Source organism: Dicentrarchus labrax, unplaced genomic scaffold (assembly GCF_905237075.1).
Source record: "Dicentrarchus labrax unplaced genomic scaffold, dlabrax2021, whole genome shotgun sequence".
Lineage (NCBI taxonomy): Eukaryota > Metazoa > Chordata > Actinopteri > Moronidae > Dicentrarchus > Dicentrarchus labrax.
The window spans coordinates 3,179,295-3,195,689 of record NW_026136706.1 but is presented as its reverse complement, the minus strand read 5'-3'; the positions used below and the strand labels follow the sequence as shown (position 1 = coordinate 3,195,689).

General features: G+C 45.1%; 1 protein-coding gene across 1 annotated transcript; it reads left to right on the top strand.

Annotated features, from left to right (window-relative positions):
* Nucleotides 1-508: 508 nt before the first annotated feature.
* inhbb (inhibin subunit beta B) lies at nt 509-9,327 on the top strand. The gene is made up of 2 exons (XM_051402922.1): nt 509-1,492; nt 6,904-9,327. The coding sequence occupies exons 1-2, from the start codon at nt 1,105-1,107 to the stop codon at nt 7,725-7,727; spliced, it is 1,212 nt and encodes a 403-aa protein (XP_051258882.1). The 5' UTR covers nt 509-1,104; the 3' UTR covers nt 7,728-9,327.
* Nucleotides 9,328-16,395: the final 7,068 nt, after the last annotated feature.

Sequence of the window (16,395 nt, the reverse complement as noted above, 5' to 3'; positions counted from 1 at the left end):
GTGTGTAATGAGAGGTTTATATCGGTAGATGGCGCTATTTAGTCGTTAATCAGCATCATAACCGACCATAAACTCACTTGACTGAAGTTCCAACTTTAATTTATTACTTCACCCAAAAAAAAAAAATCATTTACATTTTTGACTTTAAATCTTTGTATTTTTGCATTTAATTAGAAGTTTTCTGTCTATAATTTGAAGGTTTTTGAGAACTGACTAACAGAGGCTGGAAGGGTCCGCTGTGTGTTTGAACATTAGTCTGGATCATGTTTAAGTTGCCAATATAAAGTTAGAATTTCATGATCAGCATCGAAACTATGAGCTCACATCAGAGTGACACAGGTCAGATAACCGTTCCCACAATAAAAGCTTGTTCTGTGAGCGGAGTGAACCGTGGCTCTGGAGACTTAATTCCCTGTGGCCATTTGGTAAAAAAAAAAAAAAACCACGTGGTTTCGACTCCTGTATAAAAACTTTGGGTGCGCGGAGCCCCTGTTGTCGTGATTGCAAAGGGAGAACAGGGTCTCAGTGAGCAGCATCTTGCGAGACGCACAGAGCTTGGCCATCCACAGCGGCGCGCACCGGACACGGTTACCCAGGCGCACACACAAAGACGCGGGACTCTCCGAGCGTCGGTCCTCTCTGCGGGGACTGCAGCTGTACAACTTTCTGCGTGCTGTTTGAATGGGAAAGAGCGGACTGAACTCTTTTGGACACCGAGGGGGGGTTTATTGAGACTTATCGGCGGGTACTCGTCCTCGTTTGTTTTGGTAGATGACACTGAACGTGGTGTGACAGGAGTCCACACCGAGCGCGCCTCGCAGTCACAGAGATGAACTTTTGTGTTGTGCATTGCTGGATGATAACGAGCTGAATGCACAATGAGTGGAGCTCATTAGCCTCACGGTTCCAGCAGCACTCTTTATGATTGGGAATACAAAGATTTCTCTGCCTCTCTGGATACCTTGAGGTCTCTCTCTCTTTGGAGCGCAACTGGATGTTCTCCCGGAATTGTGAATTAAAATTAGCTTTAACTTCAGACTGTGTGTTTCATATATTCACCCTTCTCTTCTTTAGCGTTTGGACTGTGATCTTAACTTTAGAAAGATGAGCATATACAGGCTGGCTTTGTCCTGCTTGGTGGCGTGCGTCCTCTCCGTGCGCAGCAGCTCGGTGACCGGGACCGAGACTCAGGGCTCGCCCCAGGAGTCGTGCGCGTCCTGCGGTCTGAGGGCTCCGGATCAGTCGGAGCGGGTGAACATAGACTTTTTGGAGGCGGTGAAGAGGCACATACTGAACCGGCTGCAGATGAGGGACAGACCCAACATCACGCACCCCATCCCGAAGGCTGCGATGGTGACGGCGCTGAGGAGGCTGCATGCCGGGAAAGTGCGAGAGGACGGCCGGGTGGAGATCCCCAGCTTTGACGGACAGGCTGCGTTCAACAACGAGGTTCAAGCGGAGAACTCTGAGATTATCAGCTTCGCCGAATCAGGTAATAATCAATAATTCATCCACACACACACACACACACACACACACACACACACATCCAAATCGACCCCTTGATGAACCCAACCACCCTCTGACTTTATGTAACAGGCAGCCAATGCAGGGAACCAGGTGAGTTCAAATCAGCCTCATTCATAGATGGAGGTTGATTCTGTAAAGCTTATCGTGTTGATCTGACTGAGCAGCAGAGACAGAATAGATTGTATGGACAGAACAGTTTTTTTTGTTGTTTTTTTTAAAAGCCATAAACTAATTGGATCCAGTGCAGGCATCATTTTCATCATCTTCTTACATCACAAGCCCCCCTGAAGCCTGAAGCCAGTGCTTGGTGTTAAATCCTCCTGTTTGAGCCCGATGGAAATGAAAAAGAAATGAAACTAAAGACAGAGTCCTTAAATTACCCTCATGTGTTGTCTAGGGGATAAAAAGAACCTCTGAATCCAATTTCATCACTAAAGCTGTGCTCACACTCAATACTCCAATGTATAAAGCCCTCTTTTAAATACGGACAAAGTCCCTCAATTGGCCATTTATCCCTTCCTCTAAGAATGTGTATCTAACTAATTCTCAGAAGTCCAAAGAGAACACCCTTTCCCCTCTCTGCCTCTCTCTCTCTCTCTCTCTCTCTGTCTCATACACACACACCCCCACAGGTTCCACACACACACACACACACACACACACACACACACCTAAAATCATCTGCGCTTGACAGAATCCAATAATTGTCAGTTAGCACGGTGAGAACCACGTCTTTGACACAAACTGTTAGTTTAACAAAAAGAAAACATACAATTAAAGACACCAAAATAGGATGTCTTAAACACACACACACACACACACATACACACCATTCTGTATTTTCCCATTGGCCCTGCCGGTACAATTAGCCTGAATGGACTGCTAGGTCCCGCCTTCCAATGAGAATGATCTGAGCAGCCTCATGACAAGGGAACAAAAGCCAGGCAATTATTATAAGAGCACTATGTGTTCCTGCTGAACCCAACATGTCAACGTTAAGCAGAAAAAAAAGCAAAGAAAACAAAAGAAATCAGAATAATGCATGAGACATTTGAGTTCGTGCAGGGTTGGACTGGGGGAGTGTGGGTGGAGGGGTATGCTGTTGGCAGGGGGGGTGATATTGTGTTGTGTGCCCATATTGCAGCGTTGCAAAGAATGTTTTTGTCGTTCTAAAGGTTCGCTGGGCTGCTTTTGCTTCTTCTTCTTCTTCTACTTCTGTTTTTTTTCTGGTTCTATTCTTCCTCACACCTTTGAGCCTTTGTGTGGCATTGTACCATGGAGCTGGCTTGGGTCCCTGCTCCCTAGACCCCGTCTGCCTCCTGGCCAGCTGGCTCACGCCCCCCAGATCGGATGCTGCCAGCCAGGGCATGGCTCAGAGGCAAGGTCTCCAGAAAGCTCTGAAGCCAGGGGAGCTTGTCCCCCAAGCATGAGGGAGCCTGAATTGTTGTTGTCACAGTTTAGGACAAGGCGGGTTTTTGGGGGGTGAGGTTGGCATATGTTTAGCCAACAGCGAGCCAAATGGATGATAGGGGTTTATGTGCGTGATGTATGCGTGGAACAGTGAGGTCAGCTCGCGTCCGCTGCCTCCCCTCAGCACAGGGTTAACTGCGTGCTTGTCGGCCAGGGAGCTGGCTTCTTATCTCCGGTTGCGGTAGCGCAGAGGTAAGAGGTCTGCCAAGCGGCCCCGGGCAGGTGAGGGAGACGATGCCAATCTCCCTTCTCCCCTGACATGGTCCCGTGGGTCCTCACTGAGGGATTCGGTGTCCCGTATCCACGGGAGCGGAGCGGGGAACACAAGCAGGGAAGGAGGGAGGGCGAAAGAGAGAGGGGTCAAGGGAGAAGTTTAGATCGGCGCTTCTTGATTGCTCGCTATAGCCGTTCGGACCCAGTGAACTCGCGGCGAGTGGTCCAAGACACGGAATTAAGACTTCATTATGGGAGGTCATTAACTCCGGCCCGATTCCTCCAGAGGATCGGGTTGGCAGGTTTACTTCAGGACACAACTCTTTCATGAGGAGCTGTCAGTCATTGCCATCCTGGACCTGGTCCAGACATTTTCCACGTTCACTCACAAGTGTGTGTTTCAGTCCTCAATGGGCATGGCTGCCTCTGTATAGCTTGTGATCATTTAAATGATTTATGCACCGTTATTAAAAATGCCCCTGTAGTAAAGCTTCAACAGCAACAGAGCCAGTGCCACAGCGACCCAACCCTACCTCTCCTTCTCCCTCCCTCACCTCCTCGCCCTCTGTGTGGAATTCCTGGAGTGCTGGGACTCGGGGCTGGAGGTATGGCTGCTATATGCATGTACGCCTCTGTTCATGTTAGAGCCGCGAATGATCCGTGCCGCACCCTTGTCCTTCCAACGGCGTGTGGTCTTGTCGACAGCAGCTTTTGAGTAATGAGCTCCGGAGCTGCCTGCCTGCTTCCACGGCCTCTTCCCTGACTTGGTGGCGCAGGTGGGGACACGCTGAAGTAGCTCTTTATCCACACAAGCCCACCCAGGTGTCCTGCCTGCTGATACTCACTAGCAACTTTTCCACCACAGGGTCAGGCGAGGCGTGTCGTGGCCAGCTCCAAATAGTTTGTAACACTGAAAGAAAAGAACAATTTGTGGAAATATGTCAGTGGCATGTTGGTATGTGCTCTCAATACTAAAGAAGATATATGATCAAACTTGTGCACAGCGTGAAAAACACATGCTGTAGAAGTGATGCTTAGGGTGATTGGAACACATCTACTGAGTGAACGCCTCATGTGACTCATATCCAAAAGGTGTTGGTAGTTTTACATTTATGCAATCATCCAAAATACACTTTTTCTCTTCAGAACAGCCTCCTCAAGGTTCCATTTAGTAGCTGTTCTGGAGCTTTCAGCCATATCAATTGATCCTTATCAGCGTATGGAGACTGTTGGTTGTTATGGGATTGAAGATTCTCAAATTTGGCCACCTTCTTGTTTTTTCAGGGCAAAAATTACAAAAAAGAGAAGTGGACAGTTAATATTTCCGTGACACTTGGCAAACATGCGATATAACTGAAAGCTCCAGAGCATCTACTAAAGAGACCTGTAGCTGTTGTGCCCTTCTTATCTTAAATATCAGCACTACACTCCATTCCAAAATCCTAAGCTACTCTTCTGTTCGCATTTAGTGCAGTGGTGGCAATGCTTCCACAAGTTTATTCATAGTTCCATTCATCTGTTACACAATGTAAGCAGCGCGTCTTGTTGAATCGGTCTATGAATTAAAACTGAAAAACAATTGAACAAGTCATTACTTGAATAATTGATGAATCGTGTAATTTTTCCAGCAAGAATAGCTTGACTCATTTACTCGTTCCAGCTTCTCAGTTGAGAGGATTTGCTGCTTTTCTTTGTCTCATGTGATAGGTTTAAGGTTTTAGAGTAATGGTCGGACAGAACAAGTAATTGTTTGGTCTTTGGGGAATAATGATTCGCATTTTACTGCATTTTATGACTTAATAGGCCAAGCAATTAAGCGATTTATCAGAAAAATTACCAAAACATTAACAAAAGGCCAAAACTGTCCATCCTGCGCCAGTTCTATCTCCCAGATCTGCACGGGAAAGGTTTCATTATCATCCTATCCTGAAGTATAATGCAGATATCTGGAAAGGGAACCAACCACCTCAAACAAACAACAGCTGAGCTATTGGATTCTTGGTTTTTTCAGGCTTCATTCCCTGTCTATCAATGTGCTGTGCGATCCCCGATTTTCTAACCTCGGAGCTGTCGGGGCAAGTAAGAACGCAGAGTGCTGAATGAGGTGAGGGTAGTTACTTGTAGCCCCGAGGGGCCTTTACGGCAGTCGCAGGCAGGAGCTGCTGTTCAGCTGATTCCTTTATGTCGTTCACTTGAGACGGATTTCAATATGTACTCACTGTGCACTTGATACTTTACCCACAGGCTTTGGTATTGAGAAGGCTGATAGTTGATGTATTGCTTACTGTGAGGCTGTGTGTGTGTGTGTGTGTGTGTGTGTGTGTGTGCATGGATGGATGCAAATGTGTGTGTGCGCAAAGTGCTTGAGTACCCAGCTGACATGCTACAGAGTGGAGAGCTGGTCTGAACAGGTTTCTGTGTGAATGTAAAGCCGTGCTTTACAGGAGGAAGAGGCGTGAGGCGCCTTAAAGAGGGGGGCCCGTCTTTGGTGGCCACCTGTTGACACTGACACACACTAATCAGTCGGCAAACAAAGTAATTTAGCCGCTTTCAAAGGCGCTGCTCTGCTTGAGCACATTGTACCAAATCTCCTGAAATAGAAACCTTTCAAGTTACCTCGTGGTAATTTGGAAGACATCATTAGGCTTAGAAAAAAAATACTGCCAGGGAGAGCCCATCGCCACCTTTGGACTCCCGGGATCTCTTCATTGTGCTGCTGTAGAAAGTGGCCAGTGTCATGTAAATGGCTTTTATTTTTGCCTCATCATGCTTTTTGCTAGAAAGCCACGTGTTTCAATGCCGGGCTGCAGCGCGGCTGTCTCCCAGTGCCTCACAGGGGGCTTTGTGCTGTCACTCTCAGGGTGCTCACACTGGAAGGAGGGGGGAAGGGGTGGGGTAGGGTTGGGGGGTGGGGTTCAGGGGGGCACTAACAGCGAACTCAATGAACCCCCTGGGAGCCTTGGCGGTGTCCGCCACCCTCCCACCTTTTCCACTTGCATCCTTCCTCCTTCCCTTGGTCTTCCTCTTCTCCGTTCTCCTCCCCATCCCTCCCTCTCCCTCTCTCTTTTTGGCCCTGTCACTTACAAAGCTGGACCTGAGGCCAACTGGGCCTGATCCCAGAACTGGCTTGTCACAGCTGGCCTATCAGGAGCTGCCACAGAGGTCACCTGACACAGTGATTGAGGGTGAACAGAGAAAACAAGGCCCTTAAAAGACAGAGCTGTGCCCTTTTCGGGAGGCTTTCTGCTTTCTCTGTGGGCATATGTGTGTGTGTGTGTGTGTATGTGTGCGCGTGCGTTTATATGTGTGAAGAAAAGAAACAGTCTTTAGCCCTTTCTCTTGAAAAAACAAACATATTTGACAAATCATTCTTAGAACAAGGTCCACATTTCAGACAATTGCTCAGTTGTCTGGGAGATGGTGCAAGTATGGAATTTTGGTCATGTGATAACAGGTGGTCTTATGGCGGGCGAGGACAATCTCTGGCATCAGATGTGTTATCACGTTACCGAAATTCCATACTTTGGTCAGGTGATGACAACTGTACCATCTCCATGACAACTGAGCGAACTTCCTCTGCTGATGAGAGCCACAGGCTGTGGGTGAAACATGCTACCACTGTGTGATGTTTGGTGCTGTACAAATGACAAATTGAGAATAAACATTTCCTGTTTTCTTTGTCTCCAACAGATGAGCACACATCCTCCAAGTCTGGTCTGTTCTTCCTGGTCTCCAACGAGGGCAACCAGAACCTGTACGTGTCCCAGGCGAATCTGTGGCTCTACTTCCGCGTGCTGCCAGCCGGTCCTGAGAAGGGCCTCCGGAGGAAGGTGACAGTCAAGATCCACTACCAGGAGGCTGGGGCTGCCGGCGATGCAGAGGGCGGCCCTGGAGGTGGTGGTGGAGGGGGAACAGGCCGCTGGGCACTGGTGGAGAAGCGTGTGGATCTGAAACGCAGTGGCTGGCATACTTTCCCCCTCTCGGAGGCGGTTCGGGCTGTGTTCGGGAAGGGCAGCCGGCGGCAGGACCTGGAGGTCCACTGTGAGGGCTGTGAGACATCTGGCGTGGCTCCTGTCCTGGTGGACCCAGGCGACCCGGCCCACCGGCCCTTTCTGGTGGTGCGTGCACGGCAGGTGGACGGAAAGCACCGCATTCGCAAGCGGGGGCTGGAGTGTGACGGCACCAGTGAGGGCCTTTGCTGCCGGCAGCAGTTTTACATAGACTTCCGCCTTATCGGCTGGAACGACTGGATCATTGCACCAGCTGGGTATTATGGCAACTACTGTGAGGGCAGCTGCCCGGCCTACATGGCAGGTGTGCCGGGCTCAGCTTCCTCCTTCCACACTGCCGTAGTTAACCAGTACCGCATGAGAGGGATGAGCCCGGGCTCGGTCAACTCCTGCTGCATCCCCACCAAGCTCAGTACTATGTCCATGCTCTACTTTGACGATGAATACAACATCGTAAAGAGGGACGTGCCCAACATGATTGTGGAGGAGTGTGGCTGCGCTTGAGTCCACTCTGACCCTTCATCACCTTTGAACTTGGAGCAGTCAGAAAGGCCTTTTGTACAAACAGGACGTTATTGTACGGTACACATATACAATATATCTATACCTACTGTATGTGCAAGCAGCATGCACACTGGTCTAGCAAATGCAAGTATCAGTGTTGTGACCATGTGTGCATGCGTGTGTTTGCACGTGTGCGTGCGAGTGTGTGTATTTATCAGAGTGACATGCTTGCTGTCCGAGTTTTGTCCGTTTAGCGGCAACCGGTCAGCGATGGGACGAGAAGGGAATGATTATCACCAAATGATACTTTGCTCTAGTTTGCCATTTCTAGTCAAAAAATAATGGCTCATCATCTCCTCTTGAATGAAGATAACAAGCGCTTAAGGAAAGTGACAGGATCAGCCGATGACATTATTGGCTTCGCCCCGACGCTCCCAACCCCGCTCCTCCAATTCTCTTAAGTACTTTAAGCACATGACAGACTTTTGTTTTTATAAAGCACTGACAATTCATCAGCTTATACAATTCAGAACACCAGCACTTCCGTACTATGCCGACAGACACAGTCTGACTGTCCTCTCTGGTGGAATTAGACCGGCAGCGCTTAATGCCTTGCAGGATTATACCCTCCGCAGAAAGGCAAAAGAAAGTCCTCCACAGAGCTGCTGCCGCCGTTGTTGTCATTCTCGCTGTTGACTACGGGCCTCGACCTCAACTTCCTGCCTAAGAGTGCTGCAGGCCCTGCTACCATGACAACCAGGTGAAGATGGATCTCATAAGTGCACTTCACTTGTGCACCGGGAGCAACAGAGAGAGAACTGCTTCCTCCTGCCCCCTAAGGCCCAGCAGAAGCGGGCCTGTGGATGTGGAGACTTGGCCCAGTGGGTCGCCACAGTGCAGTGCAGCACTTGCAGAAACTGAAATGCACACCCTGAATAGCACTTGTATAAAGAAATGCCTTCCAAGGGGTACTGAGTGTCCTGTCCTATCGCTAAATAAGTGCCACATGAGCTATGCAATGTATAGTAACCTATACCCATACTCAACATGCTCTATTAGACTGAATTCTCTTTCCATCTTTGTCTTTCTCTCTCTCCTTCTTTCTCTCTTCAGTCCTCGACTCTTTATCAATACTTGAAATGTAATCTTTCGCCTCCTTTCCAAAGCGAATGATTGTTGTGACGTTTGCACTGAAAAGTTGCGGGATTAGTGAAACAAAAACTGCCATTGAAAAGTTATTTTTATAGAAGTAAATTGAATTTTGTTTCAAATGTATTTTACCTAATTAATGGAACCAAAGAGGCCAAGATTTTAGCTATTGTACTAAGATGGCAAGGCCATTGAGTTACTGTGTACAATATTGTTTTTGATCATTTGCAATAGGCCTACCACTGTATCAGGGTACGATATATGATTTCATTTCTTAGCTCTATTTTCATTCTCTGTTTTGTACAATAAGCAACACTTCATTTTTTCATCTTTAATTCTATTTTTGTTTTCTATTTAATAAGAAAGTTATTTTTAGTTCCTGTCTAAGAATCATTTAGTCAAATAAATGTCATCTGTACAGTTTATGTAAAATAAAATGTTTTCTTAAATATTTTGTAACTTTAAATTCTTGACTTCTTTCCTTTGGGCTGAAGCATCATTAAAAACAAAAAGGTGGGGCTGGAATAGCAGGGTACTAAAGGAAAACACACGCACAATTGAAACATAAAACATCTCTATCTTGCTGTCTGTCAGGACTGAGTGTCTCCCATAAGCTGGAGCTGTAGAACAGTAATTACAACTATGATTAACAGCCTCACAACTATGATTAATGCTGCCAGCACTCAAACCTCCACATACCTGCTTTTTGGCTGCAGCATCTCTTGATCTGTGTTTGCAAGCAGATAATTGTGCATTAGTATCTCTATTTTTGCACACGCGTGTGTGTTAGGAAACTGGCAGCCAGCCGTTTACCCCTGCAACACCTCCAAATATTTCTGTTTCTCAAGATAGGTTTACAGTTGCTATAATGTCAGAAGCAATGTGTCAACACTTTGTGCAACAGCACGAGGCTTGCCCGACTGAAAGTCTGCCTGTGCCGACACCCACCAACGGCTAGATTTCATGTAATGTTTCTGCAAGGCTCCATCAAAACACATCGCGTATCCCTGTAAAATATCAGTCATATAATTGCTCTAAATGTATCTATTAGGATCTGCCAAGCAGTGCAATGAGATTTGTTTGCCTGTGGGGCAAATAGCATGTTAGGGAGGGATCAGTGTAAGTAACCCTTTACCTGTAGCTGGATGGATGAGTCAGCAGGAGCAGCAGCACAATGTCTCTGAGGAAAGAAGGGGAAGAAAACAAATCAATATTATGGTGCATGTGACTGACAAGCAGGCAGACAAGAAGATAAATGATCTGTCAGAAATGATCTGAGGCGACCTTCTTGGTGGAGCCTGTACCTCTGGAGACAAATGACAGTCTGTGCTGAAAGCAGGGAGAGAGATGTGTAGCTGTCTTGTCACGCTTCCCAATGCATGCCAAAATCTCCACAGCTGGAATGTTAATGACGCTGAGCAAAGAGCTGCAGGCCATTAAGCATGCTGCTGGTCATGGCTGCACTCAGGGCCACACACTCGCAAGTGTGTGTATTTGCACGTGCATCCGTGCTGTTTGCATTTATAACCGCTCCAGCATCGGTACAAATCCATCTGGTGCAGACTTGTATACATCATTTTGCTCTCTCACATGTCCTCCTTCCCAAAGTCACACATATGCTCTATAAACACAAATATGTATGCACACACACAACCTCCACAACCCCTAGTTATCAGCTTAAACAAATATTGTCCTTCTGCCCCCCCCATCTAATACCGCCACAGGTTGAGGTCATGACAGCTGCCAAGTTGACGGGGTCAGCTGGTTTATCACCGCAATAGCGTTCATTCCTCCAAATCAGCCTGGTCCACGTTCACTAATGAATTTATGACTATTCATCACCTGGGGCCAGGCATTCCTGCTTGTGTTTGGCTCTGCGGCCTGGAGGAATGCACCCGCACGCGCTGCTGATGATTCTTCTGATCACTCGCGTATCTTTCACCAGTTGGTTTTTCATTTTCCTAATCGTATCCAACCCATCGAAGCCAACCTGCGATCCCAGCCGTTTGCTACGTTCACTGAGCTAACACAACAGGATTTCTATTACCACAGATTAAAGCCTGACCCCCTGTTTCAGCTCCTAGAGACCTTGTGGAGGCACTCTTATTTTAAGGATTTATGGCGTGGGCCCCCTAAGACAGGAGGCTTATTCCACTCTTGTTTACTTCTCCCTACAAACCAAAGTGACATTTTGACCTTTCAGAGCAACGTGGACTGTGGTCCCTGCAAGCTCTCTCTCACGGGCGGATTATTGGAGTAAAAAAGGGCTTTACAACTTGAAAGCATATTTGTGAGCACTAATGAGCGAAAAACTTCATTAATCCTATAATTCGTAATGGCCGCGTTCGGTACCACTGCATTTTTTCTCTCTTTTTCAACATTTATGTCATTCTGATTAGTTTTTAAAAAGACGGCAGGAACAGAAAAACTAAAGGATATTGCTCAGATTTCACCTGTGACCCAACCTTTGTAGTCTGAGATTATGGAGCTCCAGTGGCTTTATTATTGATTTATCAACATGGGAACAATCCCAGTGAGCACCAACTGGGATTTCAACGTTTATGTCTAAAGAACTGGGTGATATTCGGTATAACTGTCTACCGTCTTGCCCTTTTCAACCATGATCTCTTTTAATCATTTGATCAGTTGCAGGTTGACAGAGAGAGGATATTAATTAGCTTTACCGTATTTCTCCAAAGTCATATTGCACTGGTCAAAATGTGGTATACACAAAGACGTAATTTCAACTTGTGAAACTATGTTTCATATAAAATGTCCTAAATATGGAACTATATAGGCTGTGTGCTGCCAACCTGATGCATAATGGAAGACGTTGTGTACATTATGTGCACGTGCATGGATAGTTTTGATTACTACTAGGTATATCCATTGCATGCACGTACAGTACATGTAGGCTTTTATACATACCTGCCTATCTTAGCTGTACATACATACACATGTACCTATACTGAAAATGAGTAACTTGGATCACACACAGTATACAGTTTTTATAATAATATCGGCTTTCAATTGAGACATCTGGATGTGGTTTCAAAGTGACGAGAGGCTATTATTTGCACACTGTAGAGGATGAAAAATGTCACAATTTCAAATCCAAGTGAAATATGAGCTAAATGTGAACATTCAGTCAACCTTCAAACATATTTTTACCAACTGAAAAATGCTCCCTGGGATCCTCGACAGTGTGCACAGTTTCACTCAATAGACGGGGAAGCAGTGGAAATGTTTTACAAATGATTATTCGCCGTTGAGAGACACATTCAGACTGACTGACACCAGCACTGACTCCTGGTTGTACAAATGTCCAGCATTGATTTGAGTAAACAGCATTAACACTGGCTCTAAACGCTGTTACCAGATCAGTAATTCTATTTTCTCTCTCCTGAATGTCGTAGCTGACGAGGTGACGGGGTCAGTGTGCCACAGTGCCTGGTGTGTGTGTGTATTTTTGTGAGTCCACAATGCCATAATGTCAGGGCTGTTCCTACCCATTTTAGCAAAACAACTGAAGCCTTGTCACCAAACTCAGCCTCCTCCCTCCTGCCCCCCAAACTATGTCTCCCCGTCAGCCCCTAAACCTTCTCACCTCCTCACCCCACCTTCCACCATCCTGACCTCCTGACTCCCAGAGCACTGAAGGCACACTCAGGGGCCACAAAGCTCTCATTTGTGTTGTCTATGGTGGCTTGTGCTGGCCTACGGATCGTCTCCGCTCACCTCCAGTCAGTGAATGTGATCCTGGGAATGGAAGGAGGCAGTGAAAGTGGCCGCATGGCTGGGGAGTGAGGGAGCAAGATCCCCTTCAGTTTGTGTTCTTTTCTCCGGACCAGAATGTAGAAACCTGCAACTCTGACATTTTTACACAAAAGTCTCACATGGGTTAATGTATTAGATTTGTGTTTTATCTTAAAACAGTGTTCAATAACTTATTAAAACCATTATGTTATTGGAGTCATTTTTCTGTTCTGGTGTTCACAGATTTTTTCCAAATGAAAATAAAGAACACTGAGATCCACACAAGAACCACTCATAAGAACATATCCGTTCTTAAGTGGCTTGTACAACTGATTTAGGAGAACTCTTAGGGCACGAACACGATTTACGAGGTCCAGACCACTCGTATGAGTTATGTGCGATTAGTTTGCTGTTACCCAAACCTGTTTTTCACTAAAGGGTTGTATGTCGCATTTCTATAAACCAAGTTTCCTATGTAAATTACACTTTCAGCCTGATGATTTCATCATTAATCTAAATGGGTGATTTACACATACGTCTAAAGTACAGTGAAGTTTGTTGAATCTGATGTGCCACGCTCGTATGAGCCCATCGTTCGATACAAAGGGAAATGTACTTCCATTGTTATCTTATTAATATATCATCATGGTTATGTTGCAGCTGCCTCAAACTTTCTGGTGAACGCCTGCTAATATTTAACGGTTGCTAATTGTGTCAGCACTCTGTGTAGATACAACAGCTTTTAGCTGGCTAACAGTGTCTTCAAAGTCCTGAACTGTGCACTGTAAAAAATGCCTTTAGATTTTACAAGGAAAAACTGTCAAACCTTGACAGTAAAAGACCGTAACCTCTAAATAGATTTAAATTTCTGTAATGGTAAAACACTGTGATAATCAACATCAAAACCTTTATTCCATATAAATTCCTTTCACATGCAGTATAAAGTTCTGGCGACCACATACCATAAAACAACCTTTCTTTTTTTTACAGTGTAGCATAGTGCAAAGGTTGTGGCACTGGGTTGATTGAGGTTTGTTCAGCAACAGCTGCGTTGGTGGGTTGGTTTGTCATTCATGACTAATCTCTAACAAATTTAAGCACTGAATATATTTTGGTTTAAAATCGATGCTGTGTTGTTCATTAGCTTCACCCTGACTCATTTTATGCTTTTACTAAGCAAGTCGATCTAGAGTTCATTGCTGACATTTCAAACAGTAGTTTGACCAAAAAAAATCCTGACTTAAGGTCCACTTACCAGATTTTCTGAGCTTTCAACCACATCTCAGTCTTCCTCCATGGTTTGAAAGCTGTTTATTTTAACTATTAATGAATCATTTGCCCAACATAGTGTCTACATCAGTCCGGGGCACAGTGATAGGAAATTTAAAAGGATATACAGATGCTGGAACCAGATAATGTTTGGTACTTTTGCTTGACTAATGATATAAATGACCACTGATTAATCAATGAATTAGACTCTGATGAATAATAACTGTAACTTTGCTGCCTATTGTAAATCCTCACATTGGTTCATCGGGGTTATTCAGCGCAGCCCGACTGTGGATGACTTTGTTCTCATCCGCCCCAACGAACTTCAGCGAACGGTCCAAGAAACTCATGCTTAGTGTGAACACACCATGTGGCTCTATAATCAGCCCCCCCCCTTCCACTCAGCCTCAGCCTCCCCCACCATTACCACATTATTCATGCCTTTGGACATCTTGCTGTTGTTTTGTCCCCTGGACCTGTTGACCAGCTAAATTTAGCTCACTGATGGTATTTCCAAGCGATGAGGGAATTTTTTTACAACCTTTAAAAGGGAAAGGAATCCTGGTGACTAACGTCCCGTGTGCTCTTGGGAGTTAAATGTAGAAGCAGTATGTAAACAGTCTGGCTTTTGTTTCAGAGGAGCATAGTTTCTGTCAACTTTCAAGTGACGTAATGTTTGCGATAGTCAGCTAACTGATAGGCTGGCAGTGATGCTGGAAGTGTGTGAATGAGCATATACTCACACACTCCAGTGGAAAGACAAACACTAATACTCCTTTGAGACAAGCATAAGGAAAAAAATAAAATCCCCAAATATTTATCGCCTTTCCTGCAGGGCGAGTTTGTGCACCTTGTGTATGTGAGTATGACTGTTTCGTGTCTGTAGGTGTGTGTGTGTGTGTGTGTCAAAGGGGAAATTCCAGCCAGGGGGATATAAGGTGTGGCTGGATCATCTCTGACCACTTTAAAGCGGGGCCATCATCAGCGTTCCTGTATGACTCTCGGCCCCAGCTGCATTTCTCTCTGAGGGCTCATTATTCTGGCAGGTGCCCTATTGTCCTGTCTTTGCGGGCCTTTTCATGAGCATACCAAAAACACAACACCAAAATATGCAGGGAGGAGGAGGAGGGGAGGGGAGGAGGAGGGGGGGCGGCGGCGGCGGCGGTGGCCTGAGTCAAAGTGAAGAAGACTCAGAAAAACTGAGGCATCAAAAGAAGAGAAGAACCTTTGTTCAGAGAGACAGCATATCTGAGGAAGAAGAATAGGAGCCGTTTAGATGTTTGGCGGTTAGAGCGGTGGGATGTGGTGATCGTGGCCACTATAAAGGAGAAGAATTCAGTTGATGTGAGGATGCTTGTGTGTTTTTGTGTATGAAAACATGATAGGACGAACTGCAGTAGTTCATGTAGCTGTGACGTCCCACATTTGGCCTCAACTTGACTGTTTTTGTTCTCTTTCTGGGTCATTTCTGATGAATTTCACCTTGTATTGTCAGAGGGTTGTGGTTGCAGAGATGACCATGTTGTCGGGACACTAACATCCCCTGCTGTGTGGGAGACTGTGCGTGTCTTTGTATGACCTCATGGGAAAGTCCTTTTGGTCTGGAATAAATACAACAAAGGAGCTGTTGACAGATGTTTCAATAATAGCAGAACAACTGATGCTCTTGTGTTTTAATCTGACAATGCAAGAGTGTTTGTGAGTCTTACTTATGTCTAGCATCTTAGAGATACTGTATATACACACAGTGTGTGTGTGTGCACCTGCGGAAGTTATCCCAATCTGGTTTCATAAAAATATCAAATCCACCTCTAAAATGTGTGATTTCAAATAAAGTTGTAGTATTTTGAGAATCAGAGTTGTCATACAAGTAATGAGAATCAAGTCATTTAAAAAGAAAGTTGAAATGTACAAGAAAGAAGTCGCACTGTCTGAGACTCATTTTGAGAAAATGTTGTGAAGTTTTGAATAAAAGTTGTGCAAATGCATAAAATCTAATTCAGAAAAGACAACCAAATACAGAATGTCTGTTGTACTGTAAAACCTGTACCACATCTTAATAAAAGTAGTAAGTCAACATGAATCGGTCCATCATTTATTCACATGAATCAAACCCAACTCAAAAATACAGTTTTGAAGCAACTCACTTTGGGTGCAAAACAGCTTAACATATATAATTCTTAATATCACCCAAAGTGTAAAGATTAGATGTTTGTGATGTAAAAAAACAACAACACAGAAATGAATGATTGTATTGATAATCACTTAGTTGTAAACTGTTTTTATTGTACATCAGCTGTTTTTACAGGTAATGTAATAATTTGCTTTAGTGGAAGGAATCTGAGTAAATTCATCTTGGTGAGAACATTTGTATCAAGAAGATTTTTTTGGAGTTTGGAGAAATGCTGCATATGAGTGTAATTTCAATTAACTGAATGGAATTGGTACAATTAATTTATCCAAGTAACCTTAACAAGAAATACTTGAGTAATTT